Raw genomic sequence first — 24423 nt, forward strand, 5'->3', positions numbered from 1 at the left:
TCTCTGTCCAACTAAACACAAAACAAATAGTTACACATGTATTTAATACAACCACGTAGCTTAGCCTTAGGAAATCTAAATAAATAAATAAGGCCATTGATGGGTTTAGAAAAACAGCATCAGTGTTGTGATGGCGTAACCATACTTGAACACAAATGCTGGAGCAATACACGTAGAGTGATAAATAGACAAAATCTCAAAATCCGTGGAATTGAGGCAAACGATGTGGAAAAACTGATTCTTCACATTCTTTTTAATGGTGTCATAACTATGTTTTTATAAAGTATGATATTAGAGAGTGCTATTTTTTCCTAATTACAAACCAAATCAATTTCAATGGGGAAAGATGATTTGAGTTCCCGTAGGTTCAGTTTAGAAACAGGCTCACAGAAGAAATTAAACTCTTTCTATCATCAAGGCATCAATGTTCACTAAAGTATACAGCCACCTTTTTATATGCCATTGGCTGAGCTCATTTAAGATTCAAGACATCAGCTCTGTTTCTTCTTTCTGTAGCTTTGGTCTGCCCTGGACATTGTCTTGAGATTCAGGACTTTGTATTTCTCTGCTTTCAGTGCAGAAGCCCCTCTGTAGTCTCAGAGAAAAATAGTGTGTCGGCGGGACCTCGCCTTAAGAACTTTATGACTATGAGACATGTCATCTACATATACTGTACAGTGGACTCTAAAGTCTGCATTAATTTAGTGTTGTACGTCTGCCTGTCAAAGAAAAAGCTGAACACACAAATGATGTAGTCTTCTAAGCATGTCCCCATTACGTTTTAACAGGACACGTTGGCCATTTTTGTTAAAAACTTCAGACAGTGATGATTCTGTTGTTTCAAATGGCAGTAATGCAAACATATCTCAGTCATTGTGCAATTGATGATGGAAAAATCCCATTGAGCGAGCATTCCTTTTTGCAGGTGCGGACCTTAGACTTGTGTCAAGACACCCTCTGACCTCAATATGACTCCGGTTCCATAGCTTCAGTAAGGATGATCATTCATTTTATTCTTTCACGGTTTCAGGACTCCCCAACAACCCTTCAAAGAGCAACAGGTGCATGTTTCTGTGTGACGTGGTGGAAACAGACCGTTTCCAGGATTGTTTCAAAACTCCCCGCTGAAATTGGCATGTAGATACATGCATATATTACTTGGTCCCTTTTTTAAACAACAACAACAATTATTTTTGGGTGTATTTTCGGGCCTTTACGGAAAAGTAATCAAATGTCAGGGTCAAAGAATGACATCTGGTGTATTTTTCTACAAACGTCAAGTGTCAAAATGAGTCAAATTTGACCCAAACAGTATGTAAGGGTCATATGACCCAGACTGGACTTACTGATAACTGAGAACAAGGCTGTTCCGATTTATGGACAGACAGAGCTGCCCTCCATATTTTGTGGGAGTGGTCGCGGGGTATTTTGGGGAGGACGTGTGTCAGGGAGTTGCAGGTGTTCAAACAGGCCATACTGTAAATAAAGTAAATATCACAAATCTTTGAGACATTGATGCGAAATAGCTGGCAGTTACTTTGCTATCAGAAGCCGCCCGAGCTGACAGTTGGCCGTGTTGAGGCAAACAAAAACTCTTGGCACTCAAGGCGTGATGGAGAGGCCTCGCAGAGGGCAGGACTTTCCACAGTGAGGGAAAGACAGTAGTGCAGTATTGTTGAGACTAAGTTTGGCGTGGTGGGAAGACTTGCAAATGGAGCTGTCGCGGATGAGGGCCTCCGACTGAGTGTCAGAGAAGAGGAGCAGGTGAGCTGCTTTCAAAAACCGCAGGTGTCTGGGTTAAGATTTTTTTTTTTACTAAAGAGAGTTGAATCACCACCAGTGACCCCCCACCCCAAAGTATCTGTACTTCAACCTCCCACCGCGACTCAATACTGCCAATTATTTAGGGCAGAGGAGGCAGCGTGCCAGAAAATGGTGCTGTGTTGCCCCGATGCATTTTTATATTTAATACAGAGCAAGCATTTAATCAAGGAATAACCTATATAAATTGCATTTTGGGCTCTATATTTGCACTAACACCTCTATGTTTTCAACTAAGACAGTCTGCATGGCTGGCGTGGGGCTTAAAGGCGTGATTTGTATAGAAGAAAACTAATAGAACAACTGTTTTTGATCAGTAACATATTTTGAGATTTGATCTTTTATATTTCAGAATTTGTGATGCCTGCGCTATACGAGGGCCTTCACCGACAGACCGATGCCTGCGCTATTTTTAACACTGTCATTGAAAGTTCATATAAAAACTAAAAAAAAAAGCACACCAGACAGAAAGCGAATAGTGTAGTCTGTCTGCATGGTATGTGGTCTATACTTAGGTGGTTGCTTCCCCATCATTTTTTTTTTCCATGTAAAACCGCCGCAGACTACAACAACTGTCCTTCCTTGATAAACCTCATCGCTTATCACAATTGCAACCAGAACTCATTGTCATTGAAGATGCGCACAGGGTGGGCTAGTTACGAATGTCCAGAAACTAACATTTGATCAAAAGGAGGAAACGTAACCAGGATCAGTAGAAGTGTGTGAACAGGTCTTACTCTCTTTGAATGACAGAACGCTCGAGCACAACCAGACAGGCTCTTTATTTGCTGGGTCGGTCCGCCGACATGAAGCCGTGTGTGTGAAAAATATCACTTGCCTGGACCAAATTCCTCCAAACATACTGTACGTGCGCACTGTAAATATGAACAGCATATAATTCAATACTGGGTGAATGGCATGTTTATACTCACTTTTACAACGGTCTAGTTCTTCATCTGCCTCAGCAAAATGTATACTTCAAGATTTTTTTTCTTGTCCAAAAGAATACATTATATTATGTTATAATTATTATTATAATACATACTATTAAAAGAGATTTTTTTTGGTCCTGTCTTCTCCCCAATCAGTACACATCATACTCACTGGACCCAACATTAGGTACACCTACACAGCCTCATGCTTTCCAAGTCTTCCTTTCCCATGATAATACCGATTATGACACTGTCAGAGAGGGATAAACACCATCTAACACCATCATCCCCATCAGTGGTGGAGTGAGTTAAATCATCACCCCTACTGTACTTTTTACCAGTCTTTTTTTTTTTTTTTTGTATCTGTACTTCTGATTAAGTATGCAACCTAAGTACAATTTTGCTACTTCTAATGATAGTAAAGTCCAAACCAAACATCCAGAGCAACTTTAGCATTTTTGGCATTGCCGGTATGAGTCTCGCGAGAGCTAAATTTGGGTGGGTGTATATCGGGTGGTGTGATTTCGGGAGGGGAGTTTTTGTGGTGGAGGTTGGTGTGGAAGGGAGGGGGCGAGGGGGGAGCAGGCAAGGGATGAGGAAAGAGCCGAGTAAGGGAGAAAGTCTCAGTGACTTTTCAGCCCTCTCCTCCTGTGGAATGCATCAGCTGCTCTAAATGATCTCTCGTGGATCCACACGCAGTTGGATGCGCACGGGCCTACTTCGCGCGTGACCGTGCGCATCTATTCACAGGCGCCCTTCGGAAGCTTGCGCTCAACTCTTGAAACTTGTATCATTGTCATACCTGCGTGGAAGCGTGAGGAACTCCTCTGCTTGGTTTGAGGCGAATCTCCTCCTCGCGAGACAAGGTAATTAATTGATCATTTTTTTTCTTTGTTTGTTTGTTTGATTTTATTTATTTTTTTATACTGCGTGTTTTTGCGACTCTCTAACCAACTTCAAAATACGGACTAATCACGACGCACCAGATGTTTTACTGAGTGCAATGGAGTTGTTTTGACCTTTAACAATCCTCTGCCTCTTCCCCCCACCCTCCTCTGCTCTCTTATTGTTTTTGCAGCTTTGACTCCAGACTGCACACAAGTTCCACAGATAGAGGGCTGGACAGCGGGTTAAGCCCATTGCACACTTGAGGAGTGGATATGCAGGACAGTAAGAGCGGAGGAGAGCGGCTCTTGCAGCTGGTTCTGGTGGCCCAGCTGTCACTCTGTGTCCTGCTCGGAAACGCCGCAGAGGTTCTGAACACCGGAGAGGTTAGAACCACCGACTCCAGAACCAGCAGAGCCAAAAGGAAGGGAGGGACGGACGTGCTCAGAGGGTAATGTGACTATGATAATCCCTCAACCATTAGACCCATATGGGCAGCCTTGATTTTATCCCCCACTTTTTCTCTTCATTCTTCTCTGGAGAATCACGTGCTTTTGTCTTTTCAATGAACATCTCTTGCTACTGTGTTCACATGCAGTCATACACAGTGAACCCCCGCACGGTCGTAATTTGGCATTTGCAAATTCACTTACTTGTGTTTTTTGGTTGGGGGGTTTTCTGTTATTTCCAGAAAAACTGAGCTATTAAAAAATATATATATATAACTGGTGGCCTCTTGGTCCCAAGAGGAGGTGGATAGAGTTGCCAAAAAGGATTCTTGAGTAAAAATACGTTTGTAAATTATGACACAAGTAAAACATTGTCAAGTTCAAGTTTAAGTCAACTTTATTGTCAAATGTGCTCTATGTGCAACATACAGCACAGATGAAATTTATTTCCTTTCAACCACTAACAAATAACTACTTGAGTATGTCCAGTAGTTACCCTGTGAAAAATAATACTCAATTACGGCGTAGCTGTTGAGTAACTACTTATTAGGCCATCAAATAGCCAAAAATATCAAATGAATATGTGCAACTCAAATATTACCCAACACTTTACATTGGACAATAATGAATTAAAACCATTGAAAAAAAGATTACATAAATGGAAGTGGAGGAGTGGTTAGCGCAGTCACCTCAGAGTTGAAAGGTTGGGGCTTTGAATCCCGTTTCTTTCCTCATTCCAAAAACATACATTGAAGCCTCTAAATTTGACTTTGGTGTGAATGTGAGTGTCAATGGCTGTTTGTCTCTTTGTGCTCTGCAACTGGCTGCCCACCAGTGCAGGGTGTAACCTGCCTCAAGTCTGAATTCAGCTGCGATCAGCTCCAGCACACCTGCAACCATAATCAGGACATGCCATACTGAAAATGGATAGATAGATTAAGGCAAATTCAGCCACAAGAAATGGTAAATAACTCTCTGTGTTTGCACAAAAAGCACAAAACAAGCACTGGGCAGCGATTGTAAAACCACAACACGTTTTCTCAAGTTTTAAATGGAGTTCTTGTCGGCTGAACTGTCAACATTTTTAGGCAGATGGATGCCAGCACATGAGCTAACTATTCCTTTTCATTATCATGGTCTTCACTCAGGTAGCTTGAGTCGTGGCAATTGGGTGCGGTCATGTAACTGCCTGGCTCTGTTTGATTGGTTAAAAGGAGTCAAACGTCACGAGGAGTTATGGTGGATTAGTGAAAGCTCGGATGATAAGTACGATTCACCCAAAATGTCACTTCTGTAATAATAACGCAGGAAATGTAATTCATTACAATCTAACTTTGGCACCGAGGAAATATGTTGAAGTGAATTGAGGTTGTTCATTTGGACAGAAGTAGTGTTTCTTGTGGCATCTACAGTATAGGCTATTGTAAAACAGGGGGAAGGACATCAATTACTTGCAGAATTTCGCTGTTTATGGCTAGAGCAGAGGAACACTGTACCCACACACACACACACACACGCGCGCACACACACACACACGTCCTTTATGAGCCCTGAAGGTCAAAGAATATGTGTGTGCATGTTTTAATAATAACAACAATGCAAGGCTGGCTGAGATGAGTAAGATTGTCCATGATGGGGAAGTTTGGAGCAAAGCTTAGCAATTAAATACTGGCAAGGGGATCACATTCCTGCTGCCTGCAATAATAAATTACATCCAAACAAAGGAGGCCATTGGTCGTGTGTGGCTGTGGCAGAAAGAAAGAGAGACCAAGAGAGAGACAGAGAAACAACCTAATCCTTTTTCTGGCCCCCAAAAAATGTGGATAAATCACATCTGCAGCTGTACACAGTTCTCTGCTGGAGTGTAAGTGTGGCTTAGCATGTGCATATGTGAGAATAAAAGCAAGCAAGGCTGGAGAAGAAAGACCCCGAAAAAGAGTCCATCTGTGCGCCAGTGATGACAGCAAACAGCTGATGAAGGTCACACAGTAGACATTTTTATATGACAAGCTTTAAGTTCATTTATGTGCACATCTGCGTCAGGAAGAGGCTGTGTGCTGTGTCACGCTGACTTACCACCAGAAGAATGTTTCTGACATCCTCGTGATTACCTCATTGATCTGGTTTGGGTTATATCCGATGACCTGCAGGTCAACACGGATTTGAGTTTGACTTATGTAGGCCTCGAGCACACCTGTAGGCAGGATGGCTCTCAGGCATTGACATCATCAGGAAATGTTTGCATAGGTGCATCATTCAATTTTTTTTTTCAGAGTAGAAGGAGTGTTCTCGACATGCTAACAGCACGCAACTGTGACGTGCATCATTCGAAGCGGTTCAGAATGAGTGCATATCAAATAACAACCACTCCCAAAGTAAATAAATAAAATGCCACATACTCATCAGATATGCAGGCGATTCATCCAATTGGCTAAAGAAAGAGTCCCATTGCTAATATACAGCAGTGTTTTTAAGATACAAGTTTAATTCCTTCCATGACCGACCTCATAACACAAAATACTCATATCGGCATGTCATCTTTGGGTCATTGAAATGAATGGTAATGCCATTCCAGTAATTAGAGCGAGCCTCTTGATTTTTGTTGCAGTTTAATTCATTGTGCAGCATCCACATCTCAAGTTTGCAAGTCAAAGCTAAAAGCTGATTGAATTGCCGACTCATAACTCGAAAACTCATACGTTAGGTTTGTACTTTAAATTACCGGTACATCAGACAGACCTTGGCAGATTAGATTAACACGGCAAGATGATAGAGACTGAAATCTGATTGGACTGGGGGAAAAAAGATAAGACACACTGGAAAGACAGATCGACACACTGGAAGCAGTCTGGCCAAGAGAACGGCAATAAGATGAAGAGAATATTGTGAGATGAAATTAATATCATTTGATGGAATAAATATTAGAATTGAGGTTGTTGGCCACCGCTTCTGAGATGGCGTTTTAATATTTTGGCTACGTAATCAAGCTAACTGAGAGGAAAAGTAAAATCAGTAAACTGAGCAACTCACTTGTCTAGAATCTCATTAGGGTGAAAGGGTTTCATGTCTGGCATGTGAATTGTTGAATACGTTTTGGTTTTTCTTCACAGACCCAATGTATGCGGCTCAAGGAACAATGTTTATTGCTGTCCAGGCTGGAAGACTCTGATTGGGGGAAACCAGTGCATTGTCCGTAAGTATCACCCCCCCAAAAATTGATTGACAGACCATATCAGCCTTATTGACCACAAAATTTGAACATTGGTTATTGAACAAATTCAACTCTGTCAGGAACAGTCATCTAATTCATTTGTGGCAGCTCAGTTTGTTGTCCAACAAAAACAGTGCATTTTATAACTGAGTCTACAGTGGAGACTGGCAGGACTAAATTCACCATATACCACCACAATCATGCCATACATCAAGAAACATTCATCAACTGGAGCAATTCAGCACCATATGTATCTAATGATTTTACAAAAACAAATACTTTTTTCCATAAAATACAGCATACTCACCAGATATACTGATTGTTAAATGTATTGACATCTGCAAGTAGCTTGTCAAACTTGGCTTTTGCTCTGACCAACCAGTCGGATGACTGCAAAATGAGTTCTGTGGAGCCTAGAGAAATATTATTTTAAAAAGTCAACAGACTGTTGGGAATAATATTGCATAGCTTCATGAGCAAATATTAGAATTGACGTTGTTCAAGGTCAACTGTCAAGTAATTTTAGAAAATCACAAACAAAATATTTGTATCACAGGTTAAGAAATTAAACAAAATACTGAAAAAATATGAAAAAAAATCTATTTTGTAAATATGACAAAGTAATCATTTTCCCGAAGTGAGATCCTAACGAGCGTCAAACCAAGAAGTGTAACGTCACTTTAAGACAACAATAGCGGAGTTCACTTTGGAAAGTGTAAAAAGGCAGTCAGAAATCGATTCACAAAGTTACGTTTCAAACTTATCTGAGGGGATCCATGTGTTTGAAGAGTTGGAGGAAGAGGCAAGATGTATATTGGACCATACATGTTGTGCCTGAATGGCCGGATATGGAATAGAGATGAGACCCATTGGAATTGGAATAACGGAAAACTCGATAGGCCGCAGTTGTCATTGTTTGCTATTCAATGCCATGCCGTGGTATAAATCGCGCATGATGGGATTTCCTTTTTGTTTCATGTATCACTCAGCACATGATGTCGGCAGCATTTAGTTGTAAACCATTGCAGAGGATTCCTTCCATGCACTCATAGTTTGAATGTTTCCGTAAAGCATTACATCCTTGTACGTGTTTAGTACTTTGAATTGAATGTTTTTGAAAACAACAGTCAGAGTTATTAATTGATTGACACACCCACCTTTTTTTGCAAATCCGGTTGAGAAAAATCTTTGAAGTGCTTGTAACAAAGAATGCTTGTCGACACCGGCATGAAATTAATTCATTTTCAGAGAATGCAACTGTATCCTTCCAATTTTGGGGTCCATTTATGTGCCCTATTCTTTTCTTTTGGATACTCAAACAACTGTTTGCCTGAATACGAACAGCGCATCGCCACACAGAGCCGAGGCATTTCGCCGAATAACTCGGTAACGGTGGCAAAGAGCGGTTAATGGGACAATCAACAATGCAGTGCAATGGCTAACTGGCACTTTGCATTCTGGAAATGACATCACTCTCCGGAGATTGCCCACCAAAACCATTTTCATTGTTAAGTGCGTTGCTCCGGGTCTAACTATTAATCTAGGAGGGGTATGTTAAAAACCAATGAAAGCATGCTTGAAATAGTTCTAGCCCGAAGTATGACTCAAAAGATGGTTGGCCAAGTTTACTTCACACCTGAACTTTAATGTAGGTCAGTGGAATGTGAAAGTGTTGAGCCCGCCCGAAAAATGCCTTGCTGCCGCTGAGGGCTCGCCACTGTGCAAATAAGCAAAGAAGGAAGTGTTGTCCTATAGTTCCAATTCCCCACTTATTTGCTGAATTAATTGGACCGACATTGCAATGGCGAATGGATGATGTTTTCAAAGGAGAGACAAATCCTCTTAATAAAGTGCGAGCAGACAACGTGACCTCATGCCAGTGGAAATTTTTAATTCTGCTTCATTTACACCGGCATTCTTTCAGACGTTTCTTTTTAGAGTTTCTGTTCTCGTTCTTTCCCCCTCCCTCAGTAGACAGGAAGGTCTGAGAGGCCGTAGTCTCATATGATTGCAGTCTGGCGGGCCGGCCGGCTGCCAGGATGCCTGTCACAGCTCTAATGACATTGTTTAGCAGTGGGGTTCAGGGAGTAGGGGTCAGTGGCTGGACTCTACCTGACCAGAGCTGAGACTACGCAGCAATGCCAACAACAGGCTGTGGGAAAGAAAGCCGGGGAGTGAAAAAAAAAAAAAGGCAGCAGCAACTAAAAAACACTTCACTGGTGCACTTTTATAGCAAGTCAGATAAGAGAATGGCTCAGCAACATGTGGCGCCAGCTACTCCATGACCATGATTAGGGTTAAGGAAGATCACTGGAGCCGCTTTGAAATTTTGAGAGTTTAATGAGGTTGAGATCATAGCTACATCCTTTGCGAGTGAAAGGCAAAACCTTCAGCGAATGCATCGCTTCCGCGCTCTCTCACGCACATTGAGGACTTCCTGAAATGAAACATGTATGTTGCTGAAGGTGTGCTACGTTGCTCTTTGCAGCCATATGTCGAAGCAGTTGCGGAGATGGCTTCTGCTCCAGACCCAACATGTGCACCTGTCCCACGGGCCAAGTCGCCACGTCCTGTGGATCCAAATCAGGTGGGGCTACAGCATCTGTCATGTCTTACCTGGACACAGTGAGTTGGTTCTACTGACTTGTTGTTGCATTTTACAGTGAAAATTGGCTTGACAGTGCCCCTCCCCTTCACCCCCATGATATGGGGGTGAAGGGGAGACAGTGATAGGTGAAAAAGCACAATATAGAGATGCTGTTAACACACTTATAAAGTATTCCGTAGTTCTCATTCTTACGCTGTCAAGAAATAGGAGGCTTGTGGTATAACATCAAATTCGAAGAAATGAAAATAGGGAAGACTCCCACGTGTACTTTTCCCAAATAGGAAAACTTCAAAGTGACTTTAAAATCAACTTTAAAATGCTAAAATAAACCGTCAGCCAAACAAGATAATAACCGTATATGTGTTGTTTAAAAAAATAAAATAAAAATAACATCATATCAAAACTTGAAATTGCTTTTAAATTTGCAGTTTTAGAGCATCCGTAACTGAAAACCTAAGAAAATACAAAATACTTCAAGAGAAAGTCAAGTCAGAATTTTCTTGACAATAATGTGACCTGATCATGACATTACAATGCCTAAGGACCCAATTTGGGAATGTCACTTGACCAAATGCAGAAAACAAGTGAGTCATGATTGGTCATTACCCCTGAGCAACTGTGATATCAACATGGCAAATTGGCCGCCACATGAGATGGAGAAAAATGGTTGGATTTTTGCTGGTTAATTCATATTCTACAAGAGCAACATAATTCAGAATGCAGTGTTATGACTAATCGGGACCCGTAGAAGAGATTATTGTTCAGTAAAGTTGACTTGACTCCCCCCTTTAAACAGTTTATGAACATATGAAGCATTTCTTTTGAATGATCAACACCGAAATTTTTTTAAAGGTTTTTACTCAAAAGTCCAACAAATGTAGAATGATATAAAATAACACTGAATTACTAAAAGGAATAATTAATAGGCCTTAAAATGTAAAAAAAAAATCTTTTTAAAGTTATCGTGCATGTGCAAGTCAATGTACCGTGGCATTATGGGAAAATGCTACATTTGTAGCCTTTGGCCAACAAGTATATTCGATCACATTTGTGAGTACGTTCAAACATACTTGCGACTACGTTTGAATATATTTAAATATGCTTGAACGTACTCGCACATGCCTTTGAACGTATTTGTCTGTCACTTTTTACACCACTTTGGCAACTCCATGCTTCCGTACACTGTAATATCACGGTTGTCAATCATATCATCGCTCAGCCATACTTGTACTGCCCTTTGGAAGATAATTTATGGGGTAGAGGTTGTGGGGTTGCTGACGTTTATGGTCCGTGGTTGGGGACCACTGCTGTCGAGTTACTTAAAAAAAATAAAGAAATAAAAAAGTGATCGATTAAAAATCAGTGATTGGGTTGGATAGCATCCGACTGATTGGACATTTGATTGGATGACATATCATTTGTCTTTGGGGATCAGTATTATGCAATCTATAATCCTGTTGAGAACGTTTTTACTTAGAAAGTTCACCTTATATATTCACATGGTCCTCTTTTGGTGGCTAAAGTGTACCAACTTATAGGCCAACATTTTTTGTTAGTTTGCTAAGTTTTTGGGTCCACGTCTGCTAAATTGACTAGGATCAATACCCACTCAATGCCCCACTAATAATCAAATAGGTGTTACATGATTGTATCGTTCTGCCCACAGTCCAGCACTGTAACATCCGATGCATGAATGGGGGGACTTGTGCTGAGGACCACTGCCTCTGTCAGAAAGGCTACGTGGGAAACCACTGTGGTCAACGTAAGTAGTACTGCTTATTTTGCCTCATTGGTCTTTTTGACAGAATCTCGTCAAAACTACCAACAACATAAAGTGTGTTGAGTGAATATAATGTTGCCTTCTCAACAAATCTCCAAAATTCAGTCTATTGTTTTTGGACCCAATTCTAAGGCAAACACCACAACAAGAACCTCTATTTGTATAAAAATAATATAATAATAAACAGGTTTTAGCTCAGTTCCGAATGACCCTCAGAAAGATGTAAAATCCATCCATCCACCTATTTTCTGATCCGCATGGGTCATGGGGATATGTAGAATAGAATTGAATTATTCACAATATATATTGTGATTGTAACATTATTTTAACCCATCGGGACACATTTGATTTTGTTATTGTTCCTCTGCCTCTATCATCACACATGTGTTGAGATAACAACACCGGGGTTTACAACATGGGCCAAAAATAGTACACCGATATTCTTTCAGTTTTAATGACATTTTCCCAAAGTACTAAAGTGTTGATGAAACTCGTGGGATTCACTGAATTTAATTTGACCTTCTCTTAACGTTTTAATGTAGATTTCCAACTGTTGAGTGTTTCAATTTTGCACAACTCGCTGTTTTCAAACAATGAGCTGAAATGAACAATTCACCACAGGTATTTGAGTATGAATGGATGAATACAGTACACGAACTGGATCTGTTAGAATTTGACATCAGGAGGCCTGGACGGCACTTGACACAATTGATTTTGAATCAAACTGTTCCATTTATGACTTAACAGTAATTAGCAACAACAAATTGTGATTCATATAAGTTGTTTATTATTCAGTTATTTGCCTACACCAATGCACATAGCAGCAAACAGTGGAATTTGCCGTGGAGTTAGCCCAAATGCTAACAAGCCAACGCATCAGTTGTCCAGAACTTTTTGTCAGTAGTTATGATTAACATGTTGCAAGAAGTGGCGGCCCTGTAGTCCAGTGGTTAGCACGTCGGCTTCAAGTGCAGAGGTACAGGGTTTGATTCCAGCTCCGGCCTCCCTGTGTGGAGTTTGCATGTTCTCCCCGGGCCTGCGTGGATTTTCTCCGGGTGCTCCGGTTTCCTCCCACATTCCAAAAACATGCGTGGCAGGCTGATTGAACACTCTAAATTGTCCCTCGTGTGAGTGTGAGTGCGAATGGTTGTTCGTTTCTGTGTGCCCTGCGATTGGCTGGCAACCAGGGTGTCCCCCGCCTACTGCCCGAAGACAGCTGGGATAGGCTCCAGCACCCCCCGCGACCCTATAGTGAGGATCAAGCGGCTCGGAAGATGTTGCAAGAAATCCAACAGAGTGTATACTCAAAGGACGAGATAATGTAGAGATAATAATATGTTATGTCAACAAAACATAACCCTTGTCCTCTTTTTGTACAGCGGTTTGTGAAAATGGCTGCCTTAATGGAGGAAGGTGTGTGGCTCCCAACAGATGTGTATGTACCTACGGCTTCACCGGGGCGCAGTGCGAGAAAGGTAATGATGACTCCTTTTCTTGCCTACATCCTTCACAACCAAAGTGAGAACTGGGTGTTGAATATTTTTTTTTCCCCCTCTGGAACCGAAGAGCCCTTTTGGTTATTTGTGCCACCGAATGAGGTTTGTTGTGCATATACAATCTATGCTCTTCGCAACCTCCTGTGGGTGTGAACGCTCCAAAGTAGAAAAGTCTGTTCAATGTCATAAGTCAAACATGGGAGAGCTGCTTGAGGTCTGCTGCAGTGATGAGGAGCAGAGGTCAAAGCGTTGACCTCGTAAAGCTAATATTTGGATTGTAAGCAGAGCTCTTAATTACCGGTAGTATTATCCCCTTTAACCAGTCCAGCCTCTCAGAGGCGTCTGATGGATGATTTGTCCTGGTTTACACTTCAGTGTTTTCTTCAACCCTCGAACTATTAAGACGCTATCTACGAGCTGGGATGAGTTGGCAACACGCCTTATCTACTGAAAAACACTTTCACACACAGGGCTTTGCTTTCTGTTCCTTTCCTGTGTTGAAGCTTAGTGTTGTGGGAGCATGTTTTTATTTCTCAAATGGCAAGGCCTATCTGCACACACTTTTTTATCTTCCAAATCTCAAATCTCTTGTACGTGCATCACAGGTGACATGATAACTGTAATATATATATATAGGGGCCGGCCCGGTAGTCCAGTGGTCGGCTTCACAGTGCAGAGGTACCAGGTTCGATTCCAGCTCCGGCCTCCCTGTGTGGAGTTTGCATGTTCTCCCGGGGCCTGCGTGGGTTTTCGCCGGTTTCCTCACACATTCCAAAAACATGCGTGGCAGGCTGATTGAACACTCTAAATTGTCCCTAGGTGTGAGTGTGAGTGCGAATGGTTGTTCGTCTCTGTGTGCCCTGCGATTGGTTGGTGAGATGAGGAATTATTTATATTTTAGAATATCAGACCCAAAAAGTAGGCACATGAAACAGACGTTTGAAACACCTTAAAGAAACATGCTTGTCTATATAAGTAATTGTGCTTTGTCCTATGCATATGGCTGAAAGTGTGTTCCAGTTTGGGCTGCTGTTGGCCTTTTACTCGGCCCGGGAGTTGATGTTTACAGAGTACCAGATATGAGATAAGTGAAATTATGGCACATGAACGTGTGCGCATAAAATAGTCATTTATGGCCACAAAATCTCTGCCCCGAAATAGGAATAATGCACACAAAATGCAAATTCACTTTTTGTCACAATTTCGATGTGATTAAGTGCCCATTATTTTCATAAAATTTGAGAAATAATTACGTAAGGTACTATATTTTCAAATGAACTGGACATTTCACAATGAAGTCACACATTCTTTATCCGAATTTTGAATGATAATTTAAACCATCTTCTTTTTTGCTGTACTGTTGAACGTGTAGCTATAGAGTCAGTCTAGAATAAGTTGCTGCATAACAGTAAGTTACTTGGAAGGGAGACCAAGCAGCCATTATTTGTATTTTAACAGGTATGCTCAGTTTTTCTTACCTTTTGGATTATTTTGGTGACTCACACTGTTTGACTTAGCATATTTTCGGCTTCCGTAGATAGTCAACTTTGCTGTTATCTAACTACAAAGGGATGGATCGTTTGAGCATGACTTTTCTGTTGCGCCGATTCATGGCACAAACATGCTCTTTTGATGTTTCAATGGAATGCGGGTTGTAACTCAACCAAACATTTTACACATATCTGTGAGAAATATCTTTCACAAACCTGATGATGGAGGTTTGATTCTCTGTCTTTTTCAATTTGGCCACTCTGCCACCACCAGGTAAGAATGATCTTCACTGTACAGCTAACCATTTCCAACGTCCACTGGAAAATAACCAAATTGAAAAAACAAAACAAACCCTTTTTTGGGGTACTATATAGCAACCGGAAACACAACGAGCATTTTCAAGTCAGCAATAGTCCATCACTATTTTATGAATAGACACAGGCTACTGCTGTTAGACACATGGACGAAGGTTTTTTTTTTCCTTGTCACATGCTGCCTTTGATGACACATGAGACAAAGTAATGAAATGAAGGACAATGTGTGATGATGCTCAGTGGAACACAAAGGCTACCAGAAGCAGAAGAAGCTACTATTTAATGTATAAACTTTGCTTTGCGTTGCATTAACTGAGCGTGCCACTGTGGATTACCCAAAAGGAAAATGAAGAACGCAGCGTTTAGTAGTGGATTCAAGCATACGTTTGATCACTTCAAATTGGAATTAAATGTGGCTACTGGTTATCATGGTGCTTGTTGCCTTTTGGGCTGGTTTAAGAATGACAATGTTGTCTTTTGTGGTCAGTTCCACTGAGTGAACTAGATGATGTATCCAATCAAAAGGAAATCAAATAAGTTGGTTTGAATGACTGAATGGCTTCTAAAAGCTTTTATAGTGGGCAATGTTCTATAATTAGCCGTTGGAAGTGCTGAGCTGACATTTTGTCATATTTTATAGACTAAACATTTATCCCGGGGTGATATTTATACTTCCAATTACTTCATGTTGTATTTTGTCTTCAGTGAGACAAAAAGAGGACAAATGGACCCGCTTGTGTTTTGGCTACATTTAAGTCACTTTCACAGGCATTTCCTTGACGACTGAATAAATGAAGTACATGTGCACAGTCAAACATGAACACATTAGACTCACACAGTTTTCATGCTTGAAACAGAGCTGTGTCCCATTACGGCTAGATCTTATCCTATTAGTGAGCGCACAACCACACACACTTGACCTGAAGCTAGAGTCATCCAGGGATGTGAAAAGTCTCCCCTCCCACGTGAGCATGTCTGCTGACCGGCCGGCTATAGCACCGTGCATGATTTAGTCGGACAAAAATGCACACGGGTTCGTCAATATTTTCTTTGTTGCTCCTAAATGTGATTATTGGCTGGAATGCGGGGTAAGCCACAGCTGTCCATAAGGCCGATGATCGCATGCACTCATTTGATAAAATCAAGCATTTCCAAGCATTTGAGTTAACTTTGGGTTGGTCAAATGAGGCAGCACGTGAAGCCCGCAGACTCCTTCAATGCCTCGCTTCTATCTGCTTCTATCTGCTTCTGTCTGTTCCAGCCCAGTGCAAACCTAAGTGGAAAGATGGCCACAAGTTGTGTGCGTTTTCTGTCGAGCGTTGTGTGTTTTGTTGAAAGTAGCTGATTTGAGGCTTTGAAGATGGCGGTGTGTGCCGATGCTCCTCCTACTTTGGCTGTATTTTCTATTCCCAATGCTTACGCTCAGGTGCCACTTGTGCATCAGTGGCGGATGCTGGTCTGTCAAGGAGGAGAAGCTCAATTTCGGCCTACATCCTAAAATGGGTCCGTTTATTTATACACTCCGTTCCTTTTCAAGAAAATGATCTGTGACCCTGTCATACCAACAAGGCGTCTTTTCCAGCGACTTAACTAGTGTCCTACAACTCCAGCAACTACAGTCAACCCCCCCAGAAATAAAAGATTAATTTACTGCTAGTCCTTTTCAACAAAGAGAGCGTCGCTCAGATGATTAGAAGAAGTCTCCAGTTCAACTCGGAACGGAATGAGAATAGAAAAATGCTCCCACGATGCCGACACCAAAAGATCGGTGATTGGCTCATTTCGCTGTCAATCAAAAAGAGATTCAGCCTCAGACAATCATCCAATCATCATGCAGAAAAGCTCAGCTGGGCGTCCGGGGCAGCCGATAAACGGCCACTGTCCATAGACTCCCAGAGACGCTGAGCGTCCGATGGGCGGGACAAAACCAGCATTTATCCAATGACTCGTCTCGTTTCAATGCATTGGGACAACCTACTCTGAACTCTCGATGCCCAGCGTCCGCGCTGTAGACGCTCAGCGTCCACACAGTTTAAAGCACAGTGAAGCTGCGGGAATGAATGAGAAGAGTGTCGCGTCGTAACGAGTAATAAGAAGCTGATTCGGAAAAAAGTGGAGCGCATATTTAGTCAATGACATGTACACACAATTGTATGTCCAAACATATATTTGATCACTTATTTTCGGGGAAGTTCAGCTTCCCTTTCAGTCTTAAGGGCTGTTCACACGGCAAGATTTGGTCCGGTGCTGCACCGGGGCTGCCCCAGTAGAGCGTTCACGCGTGCAAATTAGCTCCAGCGTAGCCCCGGAAAAGAGCTTATACCGGACCAAATTTGACCCACCTCAGGGAGGTGGGTCAAATATTTGCTCCGCAGCAAATGCTCGTTTGCGAAGCAGCACCGGTGTAAATTTGCACGTGTGAACGCAACTGGGTTAAATTAGCTCCAGAGCAAATGCTTGTGAAGAGTTACGTATGGCGAGAATGCGTTGCTTTCGTGCTCTGTCGGACTCCCGTAATGTGTTGATTCATAACGACACAAGACTTGGCTAGTAACATCTTTCCTTTTGTAGGAGACTGGACTGTCTCGGAGTTGTTTGTTCCTTTGTTGTTTGTTCATAACCCCCCGCGCCCCATAGAATTTATTTTGTGATTTCCTCTCTTGATTTTCTGTTTGGTGCATTAGTGTTTGCTTATCTGAGTGTCATTGAAGTCATCGTTCATTTACGTTTTCTTGGGCGGTCACTCTCGAGCAGAAGGCACGGAAACCGAGAAGGAGAAGGACGTGCCGGTCCAGTAGTCGGTTGAGTTGTGTATATACAGTACGTTTTAAAAAGAACCAACACGACAGCTCGTTTGTTTCCTGTCGTTTTGCTCCGCTGCAGAAACTGCCGTGTGAACGCAAGTGGGGCAGCCCCGACACTGTACCGGGGCTGCCCCGCTCAGCGGCTTTATACGTGTGAACGCTCCACACAATTTGCTGCGGTGCAAAATATCCCGCAACAAAATATCTCGGTGCAGCACCGGAGCAAATGTGTGCCGTGTGAACGGCCCTTTAGAGCAATCGCCTCTGTTGTACATATTAAATTCAGACCATAGACTGCCACCCGAAATCCCCGTTCCCTAATCCTGTTGACTGTTTTGGCGGACGGGAAATACATTTGGTGGCGGTATTGCATCAAAAGTATTTGCCAACGGGAAAGAGAAAATACAAGACAAAATGGAAGAAAAGGAAGAAGTAGTAGTCACAGCAACTAATGTGTAACGTATCGCGAGATTAGCATGTGGCTTCCTTACGCCGCAACAAGTATTCATAGCATCGAAAGGCACGATAACCTTTAGTGACACTGTAACGCAGGATTCTAGTTGATGTGATCTTAGACTCAAAAGAAAATATTTTCTATAGTTAGCAGAGGAAGTTTTTGTCCAACTAGAATCTTTTGCTGTCCTCCACTCGAGGTGCAATTCGAAATTCACTCTGCTAAAGTAACGCCGCTCTGAGTGTGTGTGTGTGTGTGTGTTTGTGTGTGTTTGGAGAGGCAGAGTGCACTTCCCTCCCATTAATTTTCAAATGCAGCTTATGTTGGAAACCACTTAGCAGTTTGTGCTTGAGCGGTTTCTTTCTGTACTGCCTGAGACACTGGGCTCCGGCACTCCTTTTATGGGGCACTCCGAACAACCGAGCGGCACGTTTGAACAACCCTCTGAGTTTCCAAAAGGTTGGAGTGAAGCAGAGCTCGACTGTTCTTGGTCTCAGTTTTTGTAAAATACATTTCCCCACAAATGTGACTCATGGTACTCCAGAGTGACTTTTATCTGTTTTTTACATCTTCATGATGCATTTTTTTTGACTGTTACAATTTATACTCCGGAGCGATTTATAGTCCCTGAAATATCATATTTACAAAAATTTGAAGAATGTCTTTACGTTTGAGAGAGACTGTAAGTGAGGCTAACAATTTATTCGGAAGAGTTGTAGGGATGCGGAAATATAGTCATTGACATTGACAAACAGTGGCTACAGAATAGTTCTTCAAATGTTTTTGTGCGATTTGGAACGAATCCAAGCAAACGCTTGGACCCACTTCCTGCCTGGCAAGGTTGTTGTTGTGCATACAGTGCGCATGTCCTTGGGGAGGCAGATATTTCTATTGTGTTCAAAATATCTGGACGTGTACCGATATTAAATAGCTGGCCTTGAGTTTGAAATAAACCCTCTTTTTCGACATCACATGTACATGTTTACCGAAACACTTGTGAAAGTGTGTGAACATTTTTCAAAATAGTTGAGGAATGATTTTTTTCCGAAAGTAGAGCAGTGAAACAAAGAGCCCGACATTCTTGTGAATTTTGGTCTGTTTTGAGATCATCGTTGGCTAGACTATAGATGAGCGGGTCGGAACTCTGACCGTGTGTGTGTGTGTGTGTGTGTGTGTGTGTGTGTGTGTGTGTGTGTGTGTGTGTGTGTGTGTGTGTGTGTGTGCGTGCGTGCACACGTGCAAGCACTCCCAGCTGAACAGGCCGTGGGTGGATCCCCCACCCCAGCTGCACGCACTTCATGGGGAGAGGGGACAGATAAAATGACACCACTACTTTCCCCCTCCAACTTTCAGCCTCTCCCTATTTGTCTAAACTCAACACTTACATTTCATTGGAATTCACAACTATACTCTTGTGCTTTTTGCAGTTAACAGCTCCTCCAGTTAACTGTTCTACTCACAGTTTATTGTTAAACATCTGGCCGTCCCGGTCAAAATCTATATGTCTATAGAGGAAAGTAAAACACGCCGTCTTTATTTTTGTGAGTCAGTATCTTGTAAATCAGTTAAATGATGTCATGCCATGATTGTTCAAAGTGCCTTTTTAGTGAAGTCCATAATGAAAAGGGGGAGCAGCCACAAGTGAGTGACGCGAACATGAATTATTCGGGATGAGCAAGGGACTAACTACAAAAAGTTTTATCACTTATTCATCCATCCATCCATTTTCTAATTCACTTATCCTCACGAGGCTCGGCGGGTGTGCTTGGGCCTCTCACAGTTGTCTTCTGGCAGTAGGCGGGGGACACCCTGAACTGGTTGACAGCCAGTCGTAGGGCACACTAAGACGAACCATCCACGCTCACAATCACGCCTAAGGACAATTTAGAATGTTCCATTGACCTGCCACGGATGGTTTTGGAATGTGGTAGGAAAACGCATTACCCAGAGAAAACACACGCAGACACAGGAAGAACAAGCAAACTACACACAGAAAGGCCAGCGAACCCCGCCCCCTGCACTGTGAGGCGGACGTGCTAACCAGTCGACACTGTGCCGCCTCGCTTATTTATAGACTGTATAAAAAATGGTTATATGAAATGATGTTCCCAGAAAATTTTGTTTTTCCATCAAAGTTACATACCATAGGTAGAGTAGCCAAAAATCATACTCAAGAAAGAGTACTGTTAATTTAGCATAATAAAACTCCGATACAAGTAAAAAGTTGTCTTCCAATAATAATTGGGTACGAAGCTCAGGTGCTGAGTAACCAGTGATGAACTTTTTATTTTGTTCATTTCAAATCGCACATGAGTGTTCAATACACGAAACTATCTGATCGCAAATTCAAATAATGCCCGACAACATCACTTCAAAATAACATTTTATCAATAACATAAGCTATGAAGTCGATTTCAGCCACAAGAAATGGTCTTGACTTCCATTTTTTCATGAATGTGAAATGGGACAATAGACTCACCCGACATTATTAAATGTAAAAACAATGCTGACATCTGTTTCATGACTCAAAAACGATTTGAGTTTCGCCAACTTACCACTTTTATCTTCGGCACACCGTGTACACTGCTGATCGCTTATCTCACTGTTCCTTTTGAGAGTGCACAACCCTTTCAACAGCGAGGAACAAAGAACGCCACCAGGCCTGATTGGGTTGGAGGAAATAACATTTGCATTCACGTGCTGTGGCCGACTTGCCGCTCTTATTCCACAGGCCATTACATTTTCTAAAATGCAAACCAAGACTGCCTCTCGTGTACATCTCAAGTTCCAAGTAGAGTCGATATGACATAGCCGTTCTTTTCTCGCTTGGGTTAAGGTGAACTGGAGCCTCTCTGTAAGGTCAACAGAGATGTTTGCCATGCTGCACGCAACGTGTCAAACTTTGCTTCTTCGTAGGGCCTTGGCGACTTTGCAGCCAAGTGACTCCCTGGCTCCATTGGATTGATGAAATAGACATGACACAACAAAAAATACCCGCATGTAGATTGTAGTACACTACAGCACACTCTTTAAGAAAAAATGGGTTAAATGTCAAGGCATCAAAGGGATCCAATTTTAAGTCGGAAAATTCTACAAAATGTTTAGCTTTTTTTGAAAACTATCTTTTCCACATTTCACAACAAGGAAATACGAGTTTACAAAACCCTTGTATTGTCACCTTCCAACTGAAAAATTTAAGTTCACCCAACTCAGAAAATTGTCTTGGAACAAACAACTTGCATGCTTTGTTGTGCTAATTCACTTTGTTGCCATACATATCAATCATTTTAAAGTTGATCCTAACTTAAATGACTGTTTGAGCCCCGCCAAAATACAAGTTGTTTTTTTGCAGTGTGGAAAACGGAATGTAACTTAAAGTCACAGAATGAAAATAGCCTTTCTCCTTAACAGAATCACCCAAATAAAAAAATATAGTGCACTACTCTGACAAGCAAATTTCAATGAAAAGGTTACTGCAGTAATCAAGTACAGTAAATGTAAAACTACCCACCTCTCCTTTGCATACAGGTAACTTCAATATTGTCGTTGTTTTTGTTTTTACGCCATTCGCAACAACTAAACAGTTCATCTCTGTTGAGGCGCAGTTAGTTTCCTCTTGTGGTTGGGAGGAGGCAGTGGTGGAACAATGGCAAACATACGTCTATAATCGAGATTGTGCTACTCAGGTTGGGAGGAAGGGAAGGAGAAGGAGGGATGACCCAGTTCTGGTTCACACAGAGTTGCCGCCAGAGGCCGAGACACGGTGGAGGCCGTGGTGCACGTGACGGGCCTGGGCCGGGCCCAGGTCCATGCACATGGGGAACGCACAATGTCCCGTTTGTTTGAAACAAATGCGCTGTTGGAACTTGTCTCCGTCTTTTCTCTCGCTGTCTGTTGTCTGCTGTGAAATGTGGAAATGATTTTTTGGGGGATTATTTACTGGATAGAGGGACAAGTTCCTCACTCGCCCCACCCCCTCCATACACTTTATTTCTAGCCGTTCCTATCAGTTGTTCACCATCTGCCAAGGTTTTCACCGAAAAAAGATTTGTTGATATTGCCCAATCCAAAATGAAATAAATGACTGGTGTATGGGGAGAAACTGATGGATGGAGATACATTTATACCCACTTTGGGATTAAGGGAATGAGTTTCTCAAGCCAATTTGAAGGGGAGGAGAGACAGAGGACGCTTTGCTCATATTTAACGAAAGCCATTTAGATTTGGTTTTAGTGTGGTGGAAATCACCGCCATAAACATGAGCTGTCAGTCAGTTTCTAGATTAGGCGATTCCTAAAAGTGTAATGATGATAAATAAACCGAAATTTATTCGATTTTTATGAGCTTTTTGTCTCATGAAACTTGTCAAACAATATTTTTGGATTTGAGTGTTATTATTAAGGTTTCAAATGTTACTTTTTTTAAACCTTTGATTAAAGACATCTAAACTATTTGAATTGATTGTTTTCTTTTAGTTTTTTTTTTACAAACTACTTTTATTTCTTTACTTATTTCTTTTTTACGTTTTCTGTTCATACTGTATGTTTAAATGGTGTCAATGTACGCTGTGGTAATTTTTGTCAACCACTTTTGTTTTCTCTGCTTCGGTTCTGAATGTCGGTAACTGTTTTGTTTGGAAATGCTTGTCGATGTCTCTGTTTGTGTGAAGCACATTGAGTTATCTTACGTATGACATGCGCCTCGCCTTTATTCATATTCCACAAGCACAAACGCAATACAGTGATTAGACTAGCGAAGGCACATATAGTTGAACATATATTGCAAAGAAGTTTTTTTTACTTGACTTTCCCTTTCAGTTTTTGCCATGGTAAAGTTTCAGTACGGTATCAAATGTAGGTTTGTCCCTTTAATTAGTGACAACCTGAATGGAAATTTGCCCACAAATATTCTAACTCTTTACAACACTTAATTGTAGTACTAGACCAAGGATTCAATCAATCGAGCAAGGAATTCAATTATTTTGCCGTCGCATTCACGTTTTACACGCAGTGCAAAGACAGATGGCGCTCCACTGAAGAAAGCTTGCGGTGCGCGGCAGCCCATATCAACTTTGTCATGATCATTGCAGTATTGCCACCTTCAGGCGTGGCGTCGGTGTTAACCGAGTGCCATTCCAGTTGTATGATTATTTTCCATCCCAGTTCACAATTTGCACTCACTCTTGTTTTGCCTTCCTTCACAGACTATCGGACCGGTCCATGCTTCGCCTCAGTGAACAAACAGATGTGTCAAGGCCAGCTCACTGGTATTGTGTGCACAAAGACTCTGTGCTGTGCCACAGTGGGACGGGCATGGGGTCACCCGTGCGAAATGTGCCCAGCCCAGCCTCAACCGTGCCGGAGAGGCTTCATACCAAACCACCGCACAGGAGCATGCCAAGGTAAAGTCTGTGCCTAAATCTCTCTTTCTGTGTTGGCGCTTTGTTTGGGCTTTGGAAGAAAAGTTCCGCTCTAGTCTTGCCTGACGCGTTTACAGTATCTTATTACCCTTCTCGTCTGCCTTGACTCTCTCCTTCTGTCACCCCTCATCTCTATGCACCATCCCCTCTCCAGAGGATTAGTTCTAATTGGGTTAAATTGGGGTGGGTGGCAATGCCTCCCACATGTGTATGGAATGCCCGCAGTCCCCTACTGTGCTGAGACTGTCAGAGTCAGTAACACGGGTCAGTGGTGGTGCCATGTGGGAGAGCTCATTTTTGGAAAGGCGTCCCTCGGGCCGGCTGCCTTCTCCAGACCCAACAACATTGTAACCCCCACAGGAGATGAGCGCCCGAGCCAGAATGCCGGGCAACCTGGTGTATGCTCAGGCGGCATCAGGTCACTGAATTCTGAGACGGTTTCACTTTGAAGCCTGCAGTCAAGTCATTTACACACTATCGATTATTAATATAAAGCTGGGTATGCAGAAATGTTCGTTTTTAAGAATCTCAGAAGCCCCTATGATCCCATTGCATTTCATCAAATCCTATTCCATCAACAGACCCTTTCACAGTCGAATGAGGTCCAGCACAAGAGCTGTATCACATTGTGCAAAAGTGTCTCTGTGTCTTCCATTTCCTTAAGCGACTTGGCTTCCGTGTGTGCTCTCCTTCTGGAAAACGTTCTTTTCTCATTTTCTTTTTTTCCTTTGTTATGTTGAAAAGTGTGAACGTGACGGG

General features: G+C 42.1%; 1 protein-coding gene across 1 annotated transcript in view; it reads left to right on the forward strand.

The window, feature by feature from the left end:
• The first annotated feature begins 3342 nt into the window (after window positions 1-3342).
• Window positions 3343-24423, forward strand: part of fbn1 (fibrillin 1) — a 69415-nt gene continuing 48334 nt past the window's right edge. The window contains exons 1-7 of the mRNA XM_052063740.1: window positions 3343-3619; window positions 3832-4089; window positions 7198-7280; window positions 9787-9885; window positions 11573-11668; window positions 13066-13161; window positions 23449-23646. Coding sequence (XP_051919700.1) covers window positions 3914-4089; window positions 7198-7280; window positions 9787-9885; window positions 11573-11668; window positions 13066-13161; window positions 23449-23646 — 748 coding nt within the window. The 5' untranslated portion in view covers window positions 3343-3619; window positions 3832-3913. The remainder of the gene's footprint in view (window positions 3620-3831; window positions 4090-7197; window positions 7281-9786; window positions 9886-11572; window positions 11669-13065; window positions 13162-23448; window positions 23647-24423) is intronic.

The sequence above is a fragment of the Hippocampus zosterae genome, chromosome 4 (genome assembly GCF_025434085.1).
Source record: "Hippocampus zosterae strain Florida chromosome 4, ASM2543408v3, whole genome shotgun sequence".
Classification (NCBI taxonomy): Eukaryota; Metazoa; Chordata; class Actinopteri; order Syngnathiformes; family Syngnathidae; genus Hippocampus; species Hippocampus zosterae.